Source organism: Muntiacus reevesi, chromosome 8, assembly GCF_963930625.1.
Source record: "Muntiacus reevesi chromosome 8, mMunRee1.1, whole genome shotgun sequence".
NCBI classification, from domain to species: Eukaryota; Metazoa; Chordata; class Mammalia; order Artiodactyla; family Cervidae; genus Muntiacus; species Muntiacus reevesi.
In genome coordinates this window covers 96646360-96673871 of record NC_089256.1, presented here as the reverse complement: position 1 = coordinate 96673871, position 27512 = coordinate 96646360, and the positions used below count along the sequence as shown (strand labels likewise).

The 27512-nt window shown below is 34.4% G+C and overlaps 1 protein-coding gene across 1 annotated transcript; it reads right to left on the bottom strand.

Annotated features, from left to right (window-relative positions):
• Positions 1-27512, bottom strand: LOC136173116 (phospholipid scramblase 1-like). The gene is made up of 7 exons (XM_065942439.1): positions 27420-27512; positions 25939-25981; positions 20030-20250; positions 12354-12515; positions 9443-9604; positions 7964-7965; positions 1-97 (listed from the first exon to the last, which is right to left on the bottom strand). The coding sequence occupies exons 1-7, from the start codon at positions 27510-27512 to the stop codon at positions 1-3; spliced, it is 780 nt and encodes a 259-aa protein (XP_065798511.1).

Below are 27512 nucleotides of genomic sequence, written 5' to 3'. Positions count from 1 at the left end.
TTAATTTTGATGAGGACTGGCAAAACTTAATGCCAGTAATATCTGGCATGATTTTTCAGGCTGACTTTTATGACCAGAGTTCAAAATACATGTAGTCCTAGGATGAAAATGAAACACAAATATGATTAGGCTGGTTTAATACCAGTAACAGGCAACTTCTAAGGGATTAAGTATGGTTATTTGACTACTCTTAATACACCAAAATAATAAATTTGAATATAATATGAATTTGTTTCCCTTAGAGAACAGCAACTAATTTCACCTTACTTTATTTTCCTTTGTATTTTTTCATTCATTTATACTCAATACAGAAAAGTATAGAAATACAAAAGGGAAAAATGTATAATTTCAATTCTCGAAGATCCACCATTAATATTTTGGTTTAAATTCCTTCCAGGTACATAATTAGCATTATAATATACTTATATCCTACTTTTTTCATTAGATAATATAACCTGAATATTCATATCATTTAGCATTTGAGTTGTTAACATTCTACTTCATAGATAGTTTATAATGTGACTAATAAATCTCATACCTTACATTTTAGATTTTAACATTTTTTATTTATTTGAATGAATTTTGCAACATAGAGTATACATTTCTGTTTACTAGAGTACACAGAATTATTTGTTGTTGTTTAGTTACTAAGTTGTGCCCAGCTCTTTTGTGACCCATGGACTATAGCCTGCTAGGCTCCTCTGTCCATGGAATTTCTGCAAGAATAATGGAGTGGGTTACCATTTTCTTCTCCAGGGGATAGTCCTAACCCAGGGATTGAACTTGCATCTCATGCAGCTTCTGCGTTGTAGGTGGATTCTTTACCATTGTACCACCAGGGGGAGCCCTACATAATTGTCCACATCTCTTAATTTTTTGGAAGAAAGCAATACATATGAAAAAATATCAACATTATAATTTTTGATGGATATTTTCAGTTTGTCCCCCCAAAGTTGTATGTATAGCTCTTGAGTTTCTGATTCCTGCAACCTGATTGGGAGAAAAAATTAAAAGAGATAATTCATTGTTGTTTATTCCTTTACTTCATATGTTTTTGAAAAGGTTTTCATATAGTTACTGGTTATCTGTATTGCCTTATTAATGGCTGTATTAATTAGTTTTTAATATTCTATATCCATTTCATTTGGGATTTGATTTTTTTGTCACTTAAGTACATTTTTTATTAATATAATGATATTATTTCTTGGTCATATATGAATCATATATTTTAGTTACTTTATTTTTGCTTTTGAAAGTTTAATATTATGATTTGTCTTGAGGTGCAGAAGTTTAAGATCTGGAGTAGGAAATGGCAACCTACTCCACTATTCTTGCCTGGAAAATTCCATGGGCAAGGAGCCTAGTGGGCTGCAGTCTATGGAGTTACAAAGAGTTGGACATGACTGAGCTATTGAGCACACACGCACAGAAGTTAAGATATTCTAATTTAGCAGTCTTTTACTCTGTGACTTAATTGCTTTGAAAGTTCTTTTCTATCTAGAAACCAGGTGTAAATGCTATTTGTTCATATATCTTTGATCAGTAATTCAATACTTCTTTCCTTATGCTTCCCTTGGGTTTGTTCTGTTCTTTTACTAAGCTTTTATATAGATACTAGGTTCATTATTTTTTCACTTTTTTCTCTTCTTCAAAAGTATTTATAGCTATATTATTCTTTTTAACATTTTTAGTTGCATTCTAAAAGTTTTAAAATGTAATATTATTTAATTTAATGTATTTTAAAATTTGTATTGTGTTACTTTTTATCCCTGACTTATTTACATTTTTTCCTGTACAAAATATTTTAAAATGTGTATTTTCATCAACATCTAATTTACTATTACTTGCTTAGACACTAAGGTCCAAATTACACCCATTCACTGAAATATGTTGAGGCTTCCTTCTTGACCTACTATGAGAAAAATTTTTATAAAAAAATGTTTGTTGAAACTATATTATCTACTTGCTTGATACAGAGTTCTACATACATTCTTTAAATCAAGCTTCTTAATTTTTTTGTTCAAATTTAAATGTTTACTAAGGTTCTGTCTTCTACAATGAGTAAAAATTAAAAGCTGTATGAATTTTCCACTATGATGATGAGTTTCTCACTAACTATATAACATGTTTCTCTATATTTTGAGGTTTATATTAGGCACACAAAAGCCTAGACTTATTGTATCTTCTGAGTAAAACTTTTATCATTATGTACTTACCCTCTGTCTGCCCCAATAGTGTTTTTCTGTCCTAACATCTATTTTTTTTTTCCTGATAGTGACCTTGCTTTATTAGCTTACTTATGGTTAGCATTTTTCTGTTAATTTATCCCATATTTTCTTTCTTTCAATTTTTTGTCTTTATTTTAGGTCTGTCTCCTATGCAGAGCCTCTGAATATTTTAAAACTCAGATGGAACCACATCTATTCTTTTAGTTGCAACATTCGGCCATTTACACTCATTGCAGGTGCTACAAGACACTGTGCAGGGGTGTTGGTTTAGTTGCTAACTTGTGTCCAGTTCTTGCAGCCCCATGGACTGCATGGAGCCTGCCAGACTCCTCCGTCCATGGGACTCTCCAGGCAAGAAATACTGGAGTGGGTTGCCATTCCCTTCTGCAGGGGATCTTCCCAACCCAAGAACTGAACCCGGGTCTCCTGCATTGCAGGCAGATTCTTTACCCACTGAGCTACAAGGGAAGCCCAAGATATTGTATAGAATATATTTAATTGACATATTGATATACCTGAAGGGATAGCTATTTTCTACCATTTTAATTTCCTTTTTCTATTTGTCTCACTTTGCCTATGCTTTTTTCGTCTTGGTTTTCCCCCTAAATAGATTCTTTCACTCATTTGTTTGCTTGCCTGTATTTTATTCCCATTTCTCCTCTCTACTAGTTTGCAATTTATTAAGTCCTTTCATTTTTTCAGTGGTTGTCCGTGAAATTAACATGCATATTTAACTCACCTCCTGAACAATACAAAGACCTTATGACATTTTTATTCTGGCGATTTTCTCACAGCTTATTTACTTTTGTTGCCTATTATTTTAGTGTTGCTATTTTTGATCTCACAAATTAGACATTTGCTACTATTGTTTTTTATGAGACATAATTGACATAAAATATTGTATTAGTTTCAGATATACAACATAATGATTTGATATTTGTATACACTGTAAAATGATCACCACATTAAGTTCAGTTATGATCTACCACCATATAAAGTTACATTTTTTCTTGTAAACAGAAGTTTTAAAAATATATTATATTAGCAGTTTTCAAATATGCAATACAATATTATTAGAGTCATCATGCTGTCTGTCATATCCACTTATTTATTTTATAAGTAGAAAGTTTTTACATCTTGATTCTTTCCCCCTGTTTTGCCTGTTCTCCAGTGTCTTCTATTAGTTTAATGTGGTTCAGTTTTGTTTGTTTTGTCTTTTAAATTCCACATACAAGTGAAGTCATGTGACATTTGTCTTTCTTGTTCTGACTTATTTCCGTGTTTTCTATGGCTAAATAGTAGTCTCTCATTGGTGCGCCACGTCTTCTTTGTCCATTCATCTATTGATGGATACTTACATTGTTTTCCATAACTTGGCTACTTTAAATAATGCTGCAGTGAACATGAGGGTGCAAATGTCTTTCCAAGGTAAAATTTTTATTTTGTTAGGGTAAATATCCAGAAGTAGAATTGCTGAGTCATATGGAAGGCATATTTTTGTTTCTTTGAGGTGCCTGCATAGTGCTTACCGTAGTAGTTGCAGCAGTTGACCTTCTCACCAGTAGTGTGCACGGCTTCCTTTTATCCAAGTGCTTGCCAACACTTGCTATTCTTGCCTTTTAGATAGCAGTGATTCAAACAGATGTGAGGTGACATCTCGTTGAAGTTTTAATTTACATTTCCCTGATGATTAGTGGTGTTGAGCGTCTTTTCATGTGTCTCTTGGCCATGTGCATGTCTCCTTTGAGAAAATGTCCATTCAGATTCTCTGTCCATTTAAAAAGTATACTGTTCATTTATTCTTAACTCCTGAGTTGTATGAGTTCTAATTATACTTTGGATATTAACGTTTATTCGACGTAAATTTGCAGACATCTCTCGTTCAGCAGGTTGCCTTTTCATTTTGATGACGGGGTCCTTGCTGTCCAGAAGCTCTCAGTCTGGTCCAGTCCCATGTGTTGTTTTTTTAATTTATTTTTAATTGGGTGACAAGTGCTTCACAGTGTTGTGCTGGTGTCTGCTGTGTGCGCACATCCCTGCCTTCCTCTTGCGCGTCCCTCAAATATATGCTGTATATATTAACAATCCTTGCTTTTCTCTTTCTGACTTATGTCACTCCACTGAGCAGGCTGTGGTTCACCTACTTCACTTCAGCTGACTCAAATTCATTTCTTTTGGTGGCTGAGTAATATTCCATTATATATATGTGTGTGTGTGTACATGTGTGTGTGTGTACAGCTTCTTTATCCATGCATCTATCAATGGACATCCAGGTTGCTTCCTTGTCATAGCTATTGTAAATAGTGGTGCTATGAACATTGGGGTACAGGTGTCTTTTTGAATTATGGCTTTCTCAGGCTAAATACCCAGTAGTGGGACTTCTGGGTCAACACTGCTTATTATTAGAGAAATGCAAATCAAAACTATCATGAGGTATCATCTCACACCAGTCAAAATGGCCATCATAAAAAAATCTACAAATAATAAATGCTGGAGAGGATGTGGAGAAAAGGGAAAACTCTTGCACTGTTGGTAGAAATGTAAATTGATAAAGCCACTATGCAAAACAGTATGGAGATTCCTTAAAAAGCAAGAAATAAAGCCACACATTTATTTTGCTCTTGTTGCTCTTGCTTTTGGAGTCAGATCCAAAAATCCCTTATTTAGACCAATATCAAGGAGTTCATCACCTGTGTTTTCTTGTAGGATTTTTATGGTCTCTGGTCTTATATTTAACTCTTTAAAACATTTTAAGTTGATTTTGGTGAATGGCATAAGACAGCAGTCTAATTTTATTTTTTTGCACATGACTATTCAGTTTTATTAACATTTATTGAAGAGCCAATACTTTCCCCATTGTATATTCTTGGCTCCTTTGTCATAAATCAATCATATATGCATGCATTATTTCTGAGGTTACTATGCCTTTTCATTATCTATGTATCTGTTTTTATACAAATACCAAACTTGTTTGATTACTATGACTTTTTAATAACCTTTGAAATCAGGGAGCATGATGCCCACAGAGTTGTACTTCATTCTCAAGATTGCTTTGACTTTCAGTATCTTTTGTGGTTCCATATATATTTTAGGATTATTTGTTCTATTTACTTTAGGAAATATGGACCAGTGAAAGTGAAAGAGGAGAGTGAAAAAGTTGGCTTAAAACTCATCATTCAGAAAACTAAGATCATGGCATCTGGTCCCATCACTTCATGGTAAATAGATGGGGAGACAATGGAAACACTGAAGGACTATTTCTGGCTCCAGAATCCCTGCAGATGGTGACTGCAGCCATGAAACTAAAAGACGCTTGCTGCTTGGAAGGAAAGCTATGACCAACCTAGACAGCATATTAAAAAGCAGAGACATTACTTTGACAACAGAAGTCCATATAGTGAAAGCTATGGATTTTCCAGTGGTCATGTATGGAAGTGAGAGTTGAAATAAAGAAAGCTGAGTGCCAAAGAATTGATGCCTTTGAACTGTGGTGTTGGAGAAGACTCTTGAGAGTCCCTTGGACTGCAAGGAGGAGATCCAACCAGTAAATCCTAAAGGAAATGAGCCCTGAATATTCCTTGGTAGGACTGATGCCGAAGCTGGAACTCCAATACTTTGGCCACCTGATACGAAGAGCTGACTCATATGAAAAGACTCTGATGCTGGGAAAGATTGAAGGCAGGAGGAGAAGGGGATGACAGAGGACGAGATGGTTGGATGGCATAACTGACTTGATGCACATTAATTTGAGCAGACTCCGGAAGCTGGTGATGTTCAGGGAAGACTGGCGTTATGCAGTCCATGGGGTCACAAAGAGTTGGACATGACTGAGTGACTGAACTGAACTAATTCTTCCAACCCACAAACATGTAATATCTTTCCATTTATTTGTCTTCTTCAGTTGTTCATCAATGTCTTATAGTTTTCAGTGTACAGGTCTTTCACTTTTTGGTAAATTTATTCCCAGTTATTTTATTCTTCTTGATTTCATTGTAAATAAGATTGTTTTCTTATGTTCTCTTTCTGATAATTCATTTCTAGCACATAAAAACACAACAGGTTTTTGTATATTGATTTTGTACCTGCAACTTTACTGAATTTATGTATTAGTTCTAATGGGGTTTTTTTGCAGAGTATAAAAATGTACTGTGTTCATTCAGTGTTCTGAATGCTATGGACCATTATTTTGAGCTCTTTATTAGGTAAATTATTTATCTCCATTTCATTAAATTTTATTTTCTGATGTTTTATCTTGTTCTTTCATTTGGAGTTATTTCTCTGTTTCTTCAATTTGCTTGACTCTGTGTTATGTTAGGCAAAGCAGCTACCTCTCCCAATCTTGAAGGAATGCCCTTGTATAGGAGATGAACCTTATCATTTACCTAACCCTTGCTCTTATTTATCTCTCAAACTTTTGTCATTATCTAAGCACCCAGATTTGTTGTTGATAGGTCCCAGTGGTTGAAATCAAGACTTTTCAGTGTTCAAAGGAGGAATCTGTCAGGACCTAGTTTCAGGCTCACTGGATGCCATATCCTCAAGCAGCAATTTTTAGGATATGTAAATATATACAGTTCTTTGGGATTATAGTCATAATCCCTACTGGACTCCAAACCAAGTAATTTGAATGTATCCCTTGGTGACATTTACAGACACTGGGACTCTAGATAAATGTGTAACCTCCTTCCTAGTAAAAGTACCATGAGCTGAAGCAAGACCAAAAGAGTGAAAAAACAGAACCCCCCAGCCTATGTTCCCTGAGAACAACTTCATAGCCTCTAGATGTATGATAAACTTGCCCCTCAAGCCAAGTAAAGAAGCCTTTTTCACAGGAAGACTAGGGCTCCGTTTTAGCCTCCCATCTATGTCATGGTCTGGCACATGGTAGCCTGCTAAGAACTATCTCTCAGACTGTTTCAGTCACTTGGGGCCCAGAAGCCCAAGCACCCCTGGCCACCAGAGTCAGGTGATCAAGGGTTATCCCCTTATGCTGACTGTATATATCTGTTGACTTTAGCAGGACTGCAGGTGAGCCTGGAGCCAAGGGATGCCTGCTGGCTTTAACAAGGCTGCTGGCAGAGTATGACCGCCAGCACTAGCACAGTAGCAAAACTGGCACCTACTAGTGCTGGCCCTTACCATGTAGAATGAGAACATAAAAGCATAAAATGCTAGCAGCTTTATCTGGAAAGTCTCAACAGGCCCTTTTCCCTCTGGAACACACTTTAAGATTAGCTAGTGAATCCCCTTCACTAGTTAATGTCATTTAGATGCTTTTCAAGCTGCATCTTTATGTGCTGCCTTGGGGTGAGTCTGCATGTAAGCCCTTTAACAGAGGAATCTCTGTTCCCTGCAGTGCTTTGAATCTCCCGAACCTTGGCCCTATTGGTTTCCAAGGCCAGATGTTTGGGGGCTCATTTCTCCAGCGCAGGTCCCAAGACTTGGAGTGCCTGAAGCGGGGCACCAACCCTTTGCTCTAGGGATAAGCTCTGTATTTGTGAGGCCCCCCAATTGTGTGTCCCCACACCAGGTATGCATTTTTTGGTGAGAACACATCTCTGTTTCCCCATCCTATATTGATCTTTTTATCCTTCATCATTGAAGAGTTGTTTAGATAGTTCTCAGGCTTCTTTTCAGAGGGAAATGTCCCATGTACATGCGTGTGTGCTCAGCCGCTTCAGTCATGTATGATTCCTTCATCCGCTTCATTGCAGGCAGATTCTTTACCGCTGAGCCACTGGGAAGCCACAGTTATTCCATATGTAGGAGTTGATTTGATGTGTCCATGGGAGGAGGTGAATTCAGGTGGTTCTTATGCTGCCGTCTTGAACCTCTTCTGCTATTTATTTGTAAAAACACATTCACATTCACAAATATAGCTAGCATTTTATTTGTTCATGAGTATTATTGAACCTCAGATGATCATTCTCAGATTATGTCCTTTCTTCCTGAATTATCTCCTTTAGAAATGATCTATGTAAAAAATGTGCTTTAAAAAAAAAAAAACAACAAAAACTTATTTATTTTGTTCTTCTCCTTGAGATATTCTTGAAGAAAATTGAAATTGAGAGTTAAAATTGTTTTTTAAATCAATACTTTGAAGCTATTATTCTATTCTCTCTGGCTTCCACTCTTTCTGTTAAGAAGGCAATTGACAGTCTATTGTTTGTAGTAGATTTTTCTCTTCTTTCTGGTTACTTATTTTTCTTTACTGTTTTTCTACCTCATTGTGATTTATATAGGTGTTAATTTTTAATTATATTACTTAAGATATATTGTTCTTTTTGCTTCACTGAATTTGTATTTCTTCTGGAAATTTTTTTTGGCAGTTATTATTCCCTATCCTAACTTGAGACTCTTGACTTTCATATTTCCTTGTCTCTGTAGGTTATTATGAATAATTTCCTCAACTACACACCCCAGTTCACTAATTTTTTCCTCAGCTACATTTGATCTGCTATTTAATCTATTTATTTTTCTCTTTCTCCAAATTACTTAATACTGTATAACACATCCCTGCACACTTCTTCTGCCATTTCCTGTTATTTCATAATATTTGGAAAATGAAGATAGTTGCTATATTCATTTTCTCCTAAGACTCAATGAAATCTTTTTAAATATTTCTACATATCTATGGTTTCTAAATGAGCAATGATTACTTTTTTCAATGAACTGCTTTAAAAAGTTCTTATTATAAAATTTTTAATTCTTGGTGTATGTGTGTGGTCAGTTGCTCAGTTGTGTCTGACTCTTTGCAACCCCATGGACCATAGACTATCAGACTCCTCAGTCCATGGGATTCCCAGGCAAGAATATTGGAGTGGGTTGCCATTTCCTCCTCCAGAGAATCTTGCTGACCCAGGGATTGAATTCAAGTCTCCTGAGTCTCCTGCATTGGCAAATGGATTCTTACCAGTGAAAAAATAACAGTGAATTACATTGAATGAGACATTGTATTCTTATTTTCAGTGACTTACTCTTATTTCTCATTAGGGCAAAGGAATTCAACTCTAATGATTACATTTCCAGGACATTCTGTCTTTTATTTCCTTTGCAGTGTGAACACTCAATCCATGATGTAATTTGGGGACCTTGGACTAGACCAAAAGCACAGATTGCAATTGATCTAGGTGATTTGAGGAAAATAATAGCAAAAGTATAGTGATAATCTCAGAAAATTAATGTGCAGCTAAATAGAATGAAAATAGACTCACAATGAGGAAACTTGCTCCAAGCATCAATGCTTTTATTCTAACATCAAGATCAAATGGAAACTGGATCCCAAATTTATTGGTATTGGTGAAAAGTTCCCTCATAAATCCAATCCACTGATTTGAAATCTTACCAATAATCATTTCTTCATCCAGCGACAATAACTAAAATAAAAAAAAATATTTTTAATCTTAGATTAAAACCCCTGAAATAAAAACAACAGGTATTCTTACATCAATTTTAGTAATTACATATGACCCATGTGAGTTATAATATAATAATGATGTACCCTGCAATAAAAAGAATATTAAATAGGAACAGAAGATAGCCTCTAAAAACATCTACAATGTCTACCTAAAAGAAAATTTTCAAATTGATTGGATGCAAGTGATTTTATGTATATGAGTGTATACATACATATATTGTTTTATATAGAATGCATATTATATAAAATTATATTAATATATATAATCTGCTTAAATGTGATTGGAGAATCCATTTAATTGTGAAATGAAAACCACTAGCTTTTCAGCTCTTCTACATAGCTAACTCTTTCCTAAGAGATCCTAATTTTCTGAATCTCTCTGCATTTTCCTCATGTCCTTTTTTCTTTACTCATTTAGACTCCCTAGAGTACAACTTCTCACACCAAGTAATGTTATTTCTCAATATAAGAGATACTCATGTAAATATAAAATAATACATCTGTGATAAATGCCACTGCTTATTTTGTGATGAATGGCAGAAGAGAAAGGAAGTGTGATATGATGGAGTATAACAGAGAGATAATAAGCAGACTGGAAGAACAGGAGGAATGGTTTTAGAGAAAGCCTCTTAGGCAAAGCATCATTTGAGCTGAGATTTGGAGGATCAGTAGGAACTAGTGACAGAGGAATAGGGAAAGTGAGAGCTCCTAGAGAGAGTCAGCTATATGTTAAAAGGTTCTGATTTAGGAAGGAACATGGCTGCAGAAAATGAGTGAAGGAGACAGTGGTAGAAAATGCGTAAGAAAAGAGAAGCATGGCGGACTAGGTCTGCATAGCCTTGTAAGTGATGCTAAGGAAATTGAGGATAGAAATATGGAAGAGTTTTACATGTTTATGTCAAACATCCAGTTTTTCCAGAACTCTGAACACATCTTTCCCTATTACCCTCAGCAAAATAGCTTATTGTTTCCATTGAAGAGAAAATAGGAGCAACTGGACAGGAACTTACTAAACTTGCAGACACCAGCCTACGAAGTTATTCTATCTGTACCAACACTCCCTGCTTCCTTTCTAGTGTGATGAATGGGCCATTTCTATGCCTGTTCAAGACCAGCTCCCTACATGCCTTAGGTTCCATACTAAGTAAGAGACAAAGTTCATCAAATATTCAGTTCTTGTTGTTTCTCCACATTTTTCCTCCAATTTGGCTTCTTTCCTTTAAAATCAAAGCATACTAAGGAAATGCCTTTCATAAATATCCCTCCCTGTCCACTCAGTACCCCCACCCAGGCAGGAACAGGTTTATGGTAATACAGGGAGACAGGCCATATAGATGCAGAGTTAGTTTCTGTCTTATCTAAAGTTTCGGTATTTGTTTCTAATAGACTTGTGCATTAATTTTGATGTTAAAAATATATTCAAATATAATTTGTCTTAATTACCAGGTTTTTTGGTACCCCTTGTAATTTTTTACCTGAGATGAACATCTTATTTGCCACACCCTAGTCCTGCTCTAAAACCAGCTGCTCCTTTACATCTCCCCTTTTTCAGCACCAAAAGTATTAAAAGATTTGCCCACAGTTGTGCACAAGGTGACTTTCTTACAGAATCATTACTTCCCTTTCATGTTCCTTACTTTTGGAGGTTACCATCAAGTGCCAACTATAAAATGACTTTGTTTCAAAGTTAGAAGGAATAGGAAGTCTATTAAATACCTTAGAGAAAGCTCTTAAGACAGTAGAATAGAATTTCCTGAACCATAATGTTAGATAAAACACTGATATTATTAAAAATGAGGCAAGGTAGCTTTGCCTTCCAGAGTTTTAAGCACAGAACACCCTGTTGCACTGGTTTTCAACTTGAAATAGAAAAATAAGTCTCCTGTATGCTCATTTTATTAAATTTTCAAATAAAGTGTTATTATTATATTTAATTTTTAAGCATGCCTTCTTTAATCAGTGCATGCAAGTGCCAATCAGAATTAGCATCACTAAACTGAATTGATGTAATTCTAGAGGAGGAAGAAAATCTCAAGCAGTATTTTAACTAGACTGTGTCCAAATTTCTGATTATACATTTCAGATATTAAAAAAGCAAAATATCCCTGATAAAAGGCTGACATTCAGTATTTTTTTCAAATAGAATATCTTATCATACCAAGACAATATTCTCTGTTGCTTAGGAATCTACAGATTTAAACAACTGTAGTGGGTTATTTAGTTTTATTAACTATATTTAGTAGTTTACTTCTTAAATTACTATCTGAATGTTGACCATTTTCTGAGAAGTAAATGAGTAAATACATAAAAATTAACAAAATTGTATCATAGCAATTTCAGAATTTTATAAAAATTAGCATTAATATATTAACTATAATTAATGTTGGATTATGTCATTATCTATTGAAATAAAGTTAGTTTTCTCTTTCAATATTTTCAAATATTAAATATGAGCTTCTTGTTTGATAGTTAAACACTTAAAATATAGATTAAAAGGTGCCTTGTAAGCTTCACAAACTGTAAGGCTTAATTAAGCAAAGAAATTATGAATTAGAAATTCAATTTAAAAATTAGGCAAATAGGTATAGTAATAATTATAACATGTTTTAATTTTGTTTTAATCACATTAATTAACTATCTGCATTAGAAAAGTATCAAATTATTAACTAATTTGAGCATGATATCCTAAAATATAATGAATTACTCACATTAAAATTTAGATCTTTGAGACAGCTAGAAACCACACATGGCCCTTTGATTTTCATTAAATTCTCCTTATTTTCATTTTTTATTTTAAACATTGGCAAAAATGGGTGATAGTATTGATAAACATATCCAATTATTTCTCCAGGAGGAGCCTCAACTTTTAGCTACAAAATATTAAAAAACATATAGTATTAATGAAATGAGAGATGTTTGATTTGTAAATAATACTGTATTTACTTATATGCCACCTTTTACTTAAGTTTTTGTATATAAGAACAGAACTCTTGAGTATTAGGCATGCCCTGTATTTGGGGACTGATGCAGAAGTGAAAGGGTTTTCTAGGTGGTGGTATGGTAAAGAACCCGACTGCCAATGCAGGAGATGCAAGAGATGCAGGTTCGATCCCTGGGTCAGGAAGATCCCCTGGAGGAGGGCATGGCAATCCACTCCAGTATTCTTGCCTGGAGAGTCCCATGGACAGAAGAGCCTGATGAGCTATAGTCCATAGGGGTGCAAGGAGTCGGACTCGACTGAAGCAACTTAGCCCGCATGCATGGAAGTCAAAAAGAAGAATTTGGATGTTGAAATCCTTGAATTGAGATCTGATGCTGCTGCTCACTAACCACATGAAATATGGACAGATCACTCACCTCTCTGAAATTAATTTTCCATTTGCAAAAGAGGGATGATAATAATAGTTGGTGCTTATGAGGATCACTTTTTAAATTTTTATGCCCATTAGATATGCCTTAAAAGTGCAAATCACACCAAAACTGTTTATTATCCAATATGCCAAGAACTTTTGTACCTTTATGACAATGCAAATATGACTTCATTGAAGTTCTTTATGCTCATTGCGATTTAACATCCAGTTCATTAAAATCAATAGAGACTAGTTGAATAAATTATGGCATATCATCCATAAAATGTCTTATCATGCAACCATTTATGAGAATGAGGAGGTTCTATACATACTGAAATAATCTTCAAGTTAAAAAATTGTAAAAAAAAATCTACCAACTGTGTTACAAACACACCACAAACAGACACCTATATATGTGGTTATATATATTATATATATATATGCATGCATCTATTATACAAATATTCATAGAATAATCTTTAACTCATAATAGCAGCTGCTTCTGAAGAAGAATAAAACAGACATGGGAACTAAGAGTTTGACAGACATTATTTTTCCTGAATATACTTCTGCTAACGTTCCTTCTTTCTCCTGCCTTCTCTCTTTCTTCTTTCCTCTTTAACTTCCTTCTTTTTATATATACATATATATTTATTATTTTTTCAAAAAATAAATGAAGACCGATAAGTGAAGATGGTGGTAGTGGTGATGTAGTTTCTGAATCTTCTCAAAATCCTCATAGAAAGGACATAGTAGGTATGATTGCTAAACCAAACAAAGCCACTGTGAAATTCTTTATCAAAGTAGATGGAAAAATAATAGCCTCACATCTCAAAATACAAATATATGTAGTAAAACAAGTGACAGCAGCAAGATAACTCCTGAGATCCAAAGAATCCAGATACCACTAACCAGTATTCATCACAAAGAGAAACAGATCCCCCTCAGAAGATAAGTAGCCTGCAATTAAAGTAAATAATTTTTTTAAAAAAGAAAATAGTATTAACAGAGGGAGAAGCACTTTTATAAACATGTCTGAATAACTGTTGCCATGGCAGGTGTTTCATTTGGCAAGAATCAATAGGGTAAAAAAAAAAAAAAAAAAAAAAAAAATACTCAAAGGACCAGTCTGAGAAACATAACTGAAGATGGAATGCAACATCACAGCCCCTACTGCCTTCATTGGCAGTACAAGAAGATGATGGGACGACTCACTGGGGCTGATGTCTACACATAAAAACTTTCTACAATGTCATCCATCCAAGATTCCCTTTCATAACAAAGTTTTACATTAACAAGAAATTAAGAGGAGAGTAGAATAAAAACTGCATAAGACAGGAAGATCTAGGTTAAAGAAAAGAGAAGTTCAGGTAAAGGTGGAAGAGGTATAAAAAGAAGGTAAATCTCAAAAAGAACCAAGAAATCATATTTCTAACATTACACAAACAGAAGGGAAATTCCTAGAATTCTACCCTGCTATTAGAATCTCTTAAATGATTCTGAAGATAAGAACTGGACATGACTCACCATCTGGAAAAAGGGAATGGCACTGGTTGAGAGGGCCTTGATTTCTTGTGGCTTCTTATTTGAGGTCTGGCCCCAGTAAGTGCTGGACGAGGTTGTGAAGACTTTTTAACAAAAGTCCATATTTTAAGGAGGTAGGAGAAATTGTGAAGGAAATAATAAAAGATTAGAGGAAAAAAATCAAACAGGAAATGGACCAAAAAAGAGAAAACAAAACCAAAAGTAAAGTTCCTTAAGCTAAACATGAAAGAAAACACAAATTACTGCTGTTTGAAATGAAAAGGGAGCTATTACTACAAAATCTGCAAACTTGAAAGTAAAGAATATATTAACTTTATGCCAATTAAAATTCAACAGCTTTGATAAACAAATCCTTTGAAAAAAAAAACAAATTACAAAAATGGACTTAAGAAGAAAAAGAAAATCTGATTATCTCTATATATATTAAACAAGTTTTGAATATAAGTCTAAAATCCTTCACACACCCATTATTACAGACTGAAATAGCTTCACTAAAAACACCACCCTTATGGCAGAAAGTGAAGGAGAACTAAAGAGCTTCTTGATGAAGATGAAAGAGGAGAGTGAAAAAAGTTGTCTTAAAGCTCAACATTCAGAAAACTAAGATCATGGCATCCGGTCCCATCACTTCATGGCAAATAAGATGGGGAACCAGTGGAAACAGTGTCAGACTTTATTTTTCTGGGCTCCAAGATCACTGCAGATGGTGATTGCAGCCATGAAATTAAAAGACGCTTACTTCTTGGAAGGAAAGTTATGACCAACCTAGACAGCATATTAAAAAGCAGAGACATTACTTTGTCAGCAAAGGTCCATCTAGTAAAGGCTATGGTTTTTTCGGTAGTCATGTATGGATGTGAGAGTTGCACTATAAAGAAAGCTGAGCACTGAAGGATTGATGCTTTTGAACTGTGGTGTTGGAGAAGACTCTTGAGAGTCCCTTGGACTGCAAGGAGATTGAACCAGTCCATCCTAAAGGAGATCAGTCCTATTCATTGGAAGGACTGATGCTGAAGCTGAAACTTTGGCCCCCTGATGCGAAGAGCTGACTCATTGGAAAAGACTCTGATGCTGGGAGGGATTGAAAACAGGAGGAGAAGGGGATGACAGAGGATGAGATGGTTGGATGGCATCATCGACTCAATGGACGTGGGTTTGGGTGGACTCCGGGAGTTGGTGATGTACAGGGAGGCCTGGCGTGCTGCGATTCATGGGGTCACAAAGAGTCGGACACGACTGAGCAACTGAACTGAACTGAAAGAACATAATAAAATATTTAAATAAGATAACAAAACAAATCCTACACAAGCTCTTTCAGAAAAGAATAAGGAATATTTCCAACTTTCTTTATGAAACCAACATTATCCTGATTCCGAAGCCACACAAAAACTTAAAGGAATAATACAGGCATATATATCATATACATGCTGCTGCTGCTAAGCCACCTCAGTCGTGTCCGACTCTGTGCGATCCCATAGACGGCAGCCCACCAGGCTCCCCCGTCCCTGGGATTCTCCAGGCAAGAACACTGGAGTGGGTTGCCATTTCCTTCTCCAAGGCAGGAAAGTGAAAGGGAACTCACTTAGTCATCTGACTCCTAGCGACCCCGTGGGCTGCAGCCTACCAGGCTCCTCCACCCATGGGATTTTCCAGGCAAGAGTACTGGAGTGGGTTGCCATTGCCTTCTCCGATATCATATACATAAACAGAAACTATTAGCAAAGTGAATCCAGAAATATATAAAAAGAATAACAAATGTGTACAAGTGGAATTTACCTCAAGAATGTAAGTTGATTTAACATTTAAAAAATCATTTGATGCAGTTTACATAGTCACAGAGTAAAATGGAAAAGTCATATAATCAAATGAGAAGATGTGGAAAAATATTTGACAAAATACAAAATTTATTTCTGATATAAACTCAGAAAACTAGGGATAAATAAGAGCTTCCTCCACCTAAGAAAGTATATGAAACAGTTTTTTAATATGTAAAAAAACTACAGAAGATTGTCATACTTAATAATAAAGATTAGATTTTAAAAATCAGTACAAAAGGCAAGACTACTCTTTCTTACTTAGGATCAATATTATAATAGTATTCTTAACTAGAAAGTTGACAACAAATAAATGTGACATTTATACATACACACATATAAGTAAAAAACATACAGATAAGAAAAGCAGAAGTAAAACATTATTTTCTTATTATGTAGTTGGAGAAAACCTTAAGGAATATATAAATTCCTGATAGAATTCGTAAGTGATTTTTGGCTGTCAAAGGGTAAGGGATCAAAATCAAGGCTCAATTGTTTTTCTATATATGAGCAACACATATTAAATACTTAATTTGAATACATTTTTAATTGTATCTTCCTTGTAGCTCAGCTGGTAAAGAATCTGCCTGCAGTGTGGGAGACCTGGGTTCCATATCCAGGTTGGGAAGATCCCCTGGAGAAGGGAAAGGCTACCCACCCCTGTATTCTGTCCTGGAGAATTCCATGGACTTTATTGTCCATGGGCTCGCCAAGAGTAGGACTTGACTGAGTGACTTTCACTTTCACTTAATTGTATCTAAAAACATGAAATACTTTCATTTAGTCCTAATAGGGTATTTATATGACTATGCACTGAAAATAACTACCAGAAGTTATTAAAGAAGACCTAAATCTAAGGAAAAATGTATCATAGTCATCAAGCAAAGATATTGTATTAGTAAAACTTCCCTGTTGACACAGTGGATAAGAATCTGCCTGCCAATGTAGGGGAGACTGGTTCAATCTCTCATCCAGGAAGATTCCACCTGCTGTGGAGCAACTAAACCCATGTGCCACAACTACTGAGCCTTCATGCTGCAACTACTGAAACCCATGAGTCTAGAGCCTGTGCTATGCAACGAGAAGCCACCGCAATGAGACGCCCGTGCACCACAACTAAGAATAGCCCTTGCTCTACACAACTAGAGAAAGCCCACACACAGCAACCAAGATCTAGCACAACCAAAAATAAAAATAAATAAGTAGGTAAAAGAAATCATGCTCACTGGCTCAGTTTTGTCTAACTCTTTGTGACCCCATAGACTGTACCCCTCCAGGCTCCTCTGTCCATGGAATTTTCCAGGCAAGAATACTGGAGTGGGTTGCAATTTCCTACTCCAGAGGATCTTCCTGACCCAGGGATTGAACCCATGCCTCCTGTACCTCCTTCATTCTTTACCATTGAGCCCACATGAGGAGCAAAATGAAAGAAACCACTATTTCCCAAAATTAACAAATAGGTTCAGTGCCATCCAAATCACTGTCTTGGCATGATTTTTCAAGTAATATAAAATATTCTTTTGAAACATATGAAAATGCAAAGTACTTAACAGAATCAAACAATTTTAAAAAAGCAAACCAAAATTAGAATGCTCATACTGACTAGTATTAAGGCTTTAAAGCTAGGTAGTCAGTACAATGCAGTATTGGCATAAGGGCACATATCTATATATAGCTATATGTATAGATCAGTAGAAACTCTGCGAGATAGTGAAGGACAAGGAAGCTGGCATGCTGCAGTCCACAGGGTCACAAAGAATTGAACACAACTTAGTGACTAAACAACAACAACAACAGATCAGTGGAAGAGTGGAAGGGAGCAGATTCCAGAAGTAGGTACACACATATATCGACAATTTGTTTTCAAAGATATAAAAGACAATTCTATGGTAAGGGTGGTCTTTTTTCAAAACATGGTGTTCAAACAACTAGACATTAAATTTAAAAAAAAATCAGCTCTTCCCTCACAGGTACAAAAAATTAACTTCAAATGGAACTAGACCTAAATATATAATTTCTGGAAGAAATATAAGAAAGTCTTTGCTATTTTGTGATAGGCAAAAACTTTTTAGGTAAGTTCTTAAAGGCATGGACCATAAAAGAATATACATGATAAATTAGAGTTTATCAAAATTGAAATCCTCCTTTTTTTCAAGGGTGATGAAATGAAAAGCCAAGCCATAATCCTTGGCACAATATTGGCAATACACATATCTGAGAAAAGACTTGTATTCAGACTATCTAAAGAATGCTTATAACTCAGTAAGATGAATTGGCTTATTTTAGAAAGGCTAAAAGATTTAAACAATATATAAAGATATTCAGTAGCTAATAAATACACACAGGGAAATACAATATGGAGAATAGTATAGAGGTTCCTTAAAAAACTAAAAACAGCCACCCTATGACCTTGCAGTTCTACTCCTGGGCATACATCTGGAGATAAACATTATCCAAAAGGATACATGCACCCCAGTGTTCACTGCAGCACTCTTTACAATAGCCAAGACATGGAGACAACCTAAATGCCCATAAAACAATGGGTAAAGAAGATGTGGTGCACATATACATATGGTACACATATGTGTGTATACATGTGGTACATACATACATGTGATACACGTGTGTGCATGTATACATATGGTGCATATATACATATGATACACATGTGTGCAGTGCATATATACGTATGGTACATGTATGTATATACATATGGTACATATATACATGTGATGCACGTGTGTGTATGTATACATATGGTATATATATATACATATGGTGCACGTGTGTGTGGTGCATATATACAATGGACTATTACTCGGCCATTAAAAAGAATGAAATAATGCCATTTGCAGCAACATGGATGGTCCTAGAGAGTGTCATATTGAGTGAAGTCAGACAGAGAAGGAGAAATATCTTATGACACTCCATATATGTGGAATCTAAAAAGAAATGATATAAATGAACTTACAAAACAGAAAGAGACTCACAGACCTAGAAAACAACATATGGTTGCCAGGGGGAAGGAATAGTCAGCATTTTGGGAAGATCATGTACACGCCGCTGCTGCTGCCGCTAAGTCGCTTCAGTCGTGTCTGACTCTGTGCGACCCCGTGGACAGCAGCCCACAGGCTCCTCTGTCCCTGGGATTTTCCAGGCGGGAACACTGGAGTGGGTTGCCATTTCCTTCTCCACATGTACACAGTACACACTGCTATACTTTAAATGGGTAACCAACAAGGGCCTATTGTATAGTACATGAAATTCTGCTCAATGTTACATGCCAGCCTGGATGAGAGAGAAGCTTAGGGGAGAATAGACACATATATATACATGGCTGAGTCCCTTCAGCCCTTAAACTACCACGTCATTGTTAACCAGCTATACCCCAATACAAAATAAGATGTTTAAAGTTTGGAAAAAAGTCACAATATTTTACAATAGAAAACTTCTAAAAATCTAAATTTCTTGTAACTTTCATTGCCAGAAAAATATTTACAGTGTTATACATGGCTCTTATTCTGAAAGTATGAGATATAATTCTCTCTCTGACATAGTTCATTCCAGACTGTTCTTTGTCCCAATGTTTTAATTTTAACATACTGCCCAGTGTTGAAGCTTTTTTGAAGGAACTCAAATACATTTGAATCCCGTTGTAGAAATAATATTACTGACCTTTTGCAAGCAGCAGTTACTCCAGCAACTGCTCCATCTTAGAGCTTTACGCAGAGTAATGACATCACATCCTACATTATCATAAATTGTCATGGTTAAAGGCCTTGAAGGTCCACAGAGGTGTCTGATGAAACAATTACTTTTCTCTTCTGCAAAGTAAAGTCGCTGTCCTTGATTATTCATGACATCATATGTTTTATTAGTTTCAAAAGGACTGAATACTAAAGAATGAAATAAAATGGTGATTATGAATAGTACTGATATGATTTGTATAAACTGCATACCAAATTATGTTCAAATACAAATAAGTTGTATAATGTTGAGTAAGGAACCCCTTGGCTTTAAGCACTGTTCCTCACTACTTTCTTAGTTTCCCCGTAAGAAAAACAAAAGTGATGGTAGCTGTTCCCTGGTTCCTTTTATGCTAAAATTCCATGCAAAGCATTTCATTTTTGAAGTTCAGAGAAGTTAACCTGTAACTATTAGGTTTTGAGTTACTTTAAAAAAATTGCTCCTCTCCAGTTTTCCTTCCTATAGGTCATTAAAATGACTTTATTAGTCTTCAATCTGGCTAGTAGAAACCAAGCAAAAATATTTCACTTAAATTAGGGGAGACAGTGAACACTCTCATATATTGTCCACATAAGATAATGAATTCACCTTTTTTTTTTTTGCAAGAAAATGGAAATATTATCTTTTTTCCTAATAATCTTACTCCTATGATCACATAAAAATTTCTAAAATTTTAAAAATTGCTCTCTGTACCAAATATTCACTACTACACAACTTAGAAAAAATAAAATGGAAGCAAATTAAATATTTAACAACAAAAGGTAATATATATTATCCCTTCTTGAGAATTATTGGGTAACTATTTAAAATGCTGGGTTTCACCATGGTAACTGCAAAACAATAATCCTTAATAGATATACACTCAGAAAAGAAAAAGAAACTCCAAACACAATACTAAAGATAGCCATCAAATCACAAGAGAACAAAAGAGAAAATGAAAAAGATCTACAAATCCAAGACAATTAAAAGAACGTCACTAGGAACATATTCATCAATGATTCCCTTAGGTGTAAGTGGACTGAATGCTCAAAAAAAAAAAAAAAGACCTGGACTGGCTGAATGGATACAAAACCAGGAGGACTCATATATTTTCTGCCTAAAAATGACTCCTTTCAGATGTAGAGACACATACAGATTGAAAGTAAGGGGATGGAAAAAGGTATTCCACAGAAATAGAAATCAAAGGAATACTGAAATAGCAATCAATACTTATATCAGACAGAACAGACTTTAAAATAAACACTGTTAGAAGAGACAAAGAAGGATGATACATAATAATCAAGGGATCAACTCAAGAAGAAAATATTGTATATATGTATGCACCCAACATAGAAGTACCTCAATATATAAGGCAAATATCAACAGACATAAAAGGAGAAATGAACAGTTACAACATAATAATTTGGGGGACTTTAGCATCCCACTTACATCAATGAACAGATCATCCAGATAGAAAAATCAGTAAAAAAACAGAGACCTTAAATGACACACTAGACCAGACAGATTTAACTAAGCATTCCATCCAAAAGCAGCAGAATACACATTCTTTTCAAGTGCACATGGAGCATTATCCAGGGTAAATCACAAGATGGGCCACAAAGAAAGGCTTCATAAATTTAAGAAAATTGAAATCATATGAAGCATCTTTTATTTACACAACAATATGAGGCTAGAAATCAACTACAAGAAAAAAAAAAGAAAAACCACACAAAAAAGACAAACCCATGGAGGCTAAATGATATGCTACTAAACATTCAGTGGATTATTGAAGAAATCAAAGAGGAAATTTAAAAAATACCTAGCGATAAATGAAAACACAACAATCCAAATCTATGGGATGCAACAAAAGTATTTTTGAGAGGCAAGTTTATAACTTTAAAATCTTACCTAAGGAAATGAGAAAAAGCTCAAATAAACAACCTAACATTATGTCTAAAGCAACTAGAGAAAGAATTACAAACAAAACCCAAAGTTAGTGTAAGGAAAGGAATCATAAATATAAAAGCAGAAATAGAAGAGATTGAAAAGTAACAGAAAAAAAATCAGTGAAACCAAAAGCTGGTTCTTAAAAAAGATAAAATTGGTAAGCCTTTAACCAGACTCATCCAAAAAAAAAGGCCCAAATCAATAAAATCAGAAATGAATAAGAAGTTACAGCCTAAACCACTGAAATACAAAGGATTAGAAAAGACTAGTCTTTTAGATTAGAAAAGACCAGCGCACCAGGCCTGAGCACTTGTCTCATGCATCCAGCCTGGGCTGGTGATCTGTTTCACCCTAGATAATGTACATGTTTCGATGCTGTTCTCTCAAAACATCCCACCCTCGCCTTCTCCCACAGAGTCCAAAATTCTGTTCTATACATCTGTGTCTCTTTTTCTGTTTTGCATATAAGGTTATCGTTACCATCTTTCTAAATCCCATATATATGCATTAGTATACTGTATTTGTCTTCATCTTTCTGGCTTACTTCACTCTGTATAATGGGCTCCAGTTTCATCCATCTCATTAGAACTGATTCATGTCAATGCATGACAAAAATCACTACAATATTGTAAAATAATTAGCCTCCAACTAATAAAAATAAATGGAAAGAAAAAAGGAAAGACTAGTATGAGCAACTATATGCCAATAAAATGGATACTCTAGGAGAAATGGACAAATTCTTAGAAAGAAACAATCTCTCAGATTGAACCAAGAAGGAATAGAAAATATTGAATCAGTAATTTAAAAACTCCCAACAAACAAAATTCAGGACCAGATGACTTCACAGGTGAATTCTACCAAACATTTAGAGAAGATTTAACTAATTCTGAAATTAATCCAAAAAAACTGAAGAGAAACGAACACTTTTGAAACCACTCTAAAAGGCCACAATCACTGTGATACCAGACAAAGATATCGCGCACACATACACAAATTACAGGTATCACCAATGAATATAGATGCAAAATCATTAACAAGATACTAGCAAACTGACTCCAGCAATAAATCAAGAGGATCATACACCATGATCATGGGAGATTTACCCCAAGTTTGCAATGATTTTTCAATATCTGCAGCTCATTAAATGTGATATACTACATTAATAAATTGAAGAATAAAACACACACAATCATCTCAATAGAGGCAGAAAATGCTTTTGATAAAATTAAATATCCATTTATTATTAAAAAAATCTTCAGAAAGTGGGCATAAAGGGAATATGAAAGTGAAAGTGTTAGTTGCTCAATCATGTCCAACTCTTTGTGACCCTATGGACTATAGCCTGCCAGGCTCCTCTGTTCATAGAATTCCCAGGGCAAGAATACTGGAGTGGGTAGCTATTCCCTTCTCCAGGAATCTTCCTGATCCAGAAATCTAACCTGGATATCCTGCATTGCAAGCAGGTTCGTTACCATATGAGGCACCAGGGATAAATGCCGTATGTGACAAATCCACAGCTACCACCATAATTCAGTGGTGAAGAGGTGAAAGCAAGTCCTCTAAGGCTAGGAACAAGACAAGAATACTCTCTCATCACTTTCGTTCAACATGTTTATGAGGTCCTAGCCACGACAATCACAGAAGGAAAAGAAATAAAAGGGATCCAAACTGGAAAAGAAGTAAACTATCACTGTTTGCTGAAAACATGATGGGAAAACATAGGGAAAATTTTAAGAAAGCTACCAGAAAATTATTAGAGTTCACAATGAATTTGTTGAAGTGCAGGATACAAAATTTAATTACAGAAATCTTTTGCATTTCTGTACACTAACAACAAAAGATCATAAAGATAATTTAAGGAAATTATCCCATTTATTGTAGCATCAGAAAGAATAAAATACCTAGGCATATACCTACCTAAGGAGACAAAAAACCTGTACTCTGAAAACTAAGATGCTGATGAAGGGAATGATGATGACACAAACAGACAGAAATGTATACAGTGGTTTTGTATTGGAAGAATCAACATTGTTAAAATGACCCTACTACAAATTCAGTGCAATCCCTATCAAATACCAATGGCATTTTTTTTCCCACTAAACTAGAGCAAAAAAAAAGAAAAAAACTCAAAATTTGTATGAAAATAAAAATTACCTCAAATAACTAAAACAATTTTGAGAAAGAAGAATGGAATTGGAGGAATCAAACTCCCTTATTTCAAACTATACTGCAAAGCTATTGTATTCAAAGCAGTATGGCACAAAAACAGGTATATACATTAATGCAACAGGATGGAAAGGCATAAAAAGCCATAAAATGCCATTTGCAGTAGCATGGATAGACATAATCATATTAAGTGAAGTTACTCAGATAAACACAAATAGTATATGATTTCACTTGATATGATATCTGAATATGTGAAATCTAAAAAATGATACAAATGAACTTATTTAACAAAACAGAAATTGATTCAAAGACATAGAAAATGAAATCATGGTTACCTAAATTGAAAGCAGGGCAGGGATGCCGGAAGAGATAAACTAAGAGTTTGGAATTAACATATTTATACTACTATACATAAAACAGGAAAACAAGATCTTCCTGTATAATACAGGGAACTCTATTCAATATCTTGTAATAACCTATAATGGAAAAGAATCTGATATATATATATATACATATATATATATATAATGTATAACTGAATAACTTTGTTATACACTTGAAACTAACACAACATTGTAAATTAAGAAATATTTTAAATGTTGGGTTTCAAGATAAAAATAACAAAAAACATTAAGTGAATACAAATACTTATTTCATGGACAATGGGTCAAAGTGATTTCAAAAGGCCTCATTCAAAGGAATATTTTTTAAAAGCCTTCAGAACAACTTTATCAGTAGTTTTGCATAGTTGCTTATCTTCTGCTTTTCTTAATTTTAAATGTTCTTTAGTTAGCATTGTATAATGAATATATGTTGCTCTAATATACCTTTAACATTTTGTTTTAATATTAACCTTTGAAACTGTTATAGTATTTCCCCACTAATTGTTAAAAAGTAAACATAATTCATTAAAAAATGAACATAATTATGTCTTCATATTGTACCAACATATTTGGAAGGTATTCATTTTGATTTAACATTCACAGACTATAACTCAAAATTTATGAAAAAAGCTTCTGACTTCCTTTTAAATTTCATTTCCTTTTATGATTAGAAATTACATATGCATGGAACAAATTTAAAAATGCAAAGAACATAACATATAAAATAATTCTTCCTTCTAGACTTATTCTATTTCTTCTCCTTTCTCCAATTTCATATGCATTCTTCTAGAGAAATCTTAAACATATACAAAGACTAAATGTGTTTTACATACACACACACACTCACAAACTACAATATGTACTACTTTGTAACTGCTTTTTATACTTAGCAATGTATTTTGGTACTAAGTTGAGATAAAGGCAAACAGTTGAATTCTAAAGGACTGTTTAATCTCTCAGACTAAGGAGTGAAATTGGACTCCACATTACTTTACTTGCATCCTGTTTCTATTCAGAACTCCTGAAGAATTTGAAATCATTGCTTCTCTCAAATACCTATCTTAAAGGAATTCAGGATGGGTGAACGTTTTCAGGAAATAGACCTGCTTTTAGTAAGACTAATGCAGACTAGAATTTTCAGTTATAATCCAAAGCCAATATCTTTCTGCATCCCTTCCCATGAGAAGACTATGATCATATTCATGTTTTCATCATCTCAAGATCTTCTATACAATCTTCGTATATTTCAAGGTTTAGTCTTCCTCAGACAAAAGAAGCAGTTTAATTTATAGGGATTGGCATTTCTACAGCAAAACAAATTACATATTTAAGAATTAATATATCAGTGTATTTGGTACATACCTTCCAGAAGATCAAAACGTTGACACACGAATAAGTGATTTATCTATTAAAGGAGAAAAGAAATATATGTGGAATGGAGTAATCAAACTAAATTAAAGCACATAAAAATACTTATATTTATTAATACTTACATTTGGGGTGTTTAAAGTAATTGATTCATTATCAACAGCTCTCATTTTTTTTTGTCAAATATCATACCTTTATACAAGTCTAAGTGTGAAGTTTTAATATTTTTTTTACCATAGAAAAAGGAAATGACAAGATGTTATCAGATAATCTATAAAGTTTATTCTCTTTGCTCTATTGTTAATGTCTCAACATTCTTGTTCACAAAATTTTTTAATAATTTTATTAAATATATTTTTGAAATTCAAAGATAAATATCTGTATTGTAATTTAAAGTAAAAAGTTTATTATAGTTTTTGCCCACATTAAAAAATGACATTAGATTTATAGTGTTTGCAACAAATTTACAATTAAGCACTGAAAATGTAAATAACCTCTTTAAGAAGGAACATGCATACTCTTTCACTTTTTAAGAGTTAAAAATTAAGATGTAGCCAGTAATTAGTAATGTGAAATGTCAAAGTTTATTATTCAGAGACAGCACTACAGGAAACTAAATCAGAATTGATGTCACAAAGATAGTAATTCTGTGTCATTAAATTTGGTGGAGAATAGATATTTTTCTAATATTAGTGTTCATATTTTACATTTGTAAACCAGGCTTCCACTATCTAAGCATTAGATGAACTGAAGAGTCCTTAAATCATTTTTACTTACATTCCCAAAATCCAGGTTCCTGTTTTAAAAAGTAGGTGTTTATTTGTAAATAAGTTTCCCAGAAAATGAATTTATAACAAAAAATGTTTTACCATAGTTGGGCCTTAAAAGGCATTGTCTGAACTATTAGGGTCTGCTTATAAGCAGATTCTTTTGAGTAACTTTGTAGTCAGCATACAGTTCTTGGTTCTACATTCGCAGATTCAGCTAACCTTTGACCATGCCCTGTTTATGATCCACAGTTGGTTGTATCTGTGGACACCAAACCACATATCCAGAGGGTGGGCTCTGGGACTTGAGAACCCTGTGATTTTGGTGTCTGCCAGGCTGGTCCTGAAACCAGACTGGTCCTGAAACCAATCCCCCATGGATGCTGAGGGGTGTGCTCAGTCAGTCAGTCATGTCCAACTCTTTGCAACCCCATGGACTGTAGCCTGCCAGGACCCTCTGTCCATGGGATTTTCCAGACAAGAATACTGGAGTGGGTTGCCATTTCTTTCTCCAAAGAAATGACTGCATTTAAATTATGTTTACTAACTCAATCAGAAACTAAAATTAAATAAAATGCAAAATTTTGGAAATTACAAGAGTAGTATTTCAATCTATAGTAAAAATGTTTCCAGTAACAAATAATATTTTGAAACTATCTAACTTCATATTATTTTCCATCAACTAAATTAAGAAACACATTATCGTACCTGAGTCAAATATTCCAATCCAGGTGGACAGTTGACTGTTGACCCTGGTGTTTGCATCCAATGTGTCCTGGGTTGTATATTACAAAAAGCCAT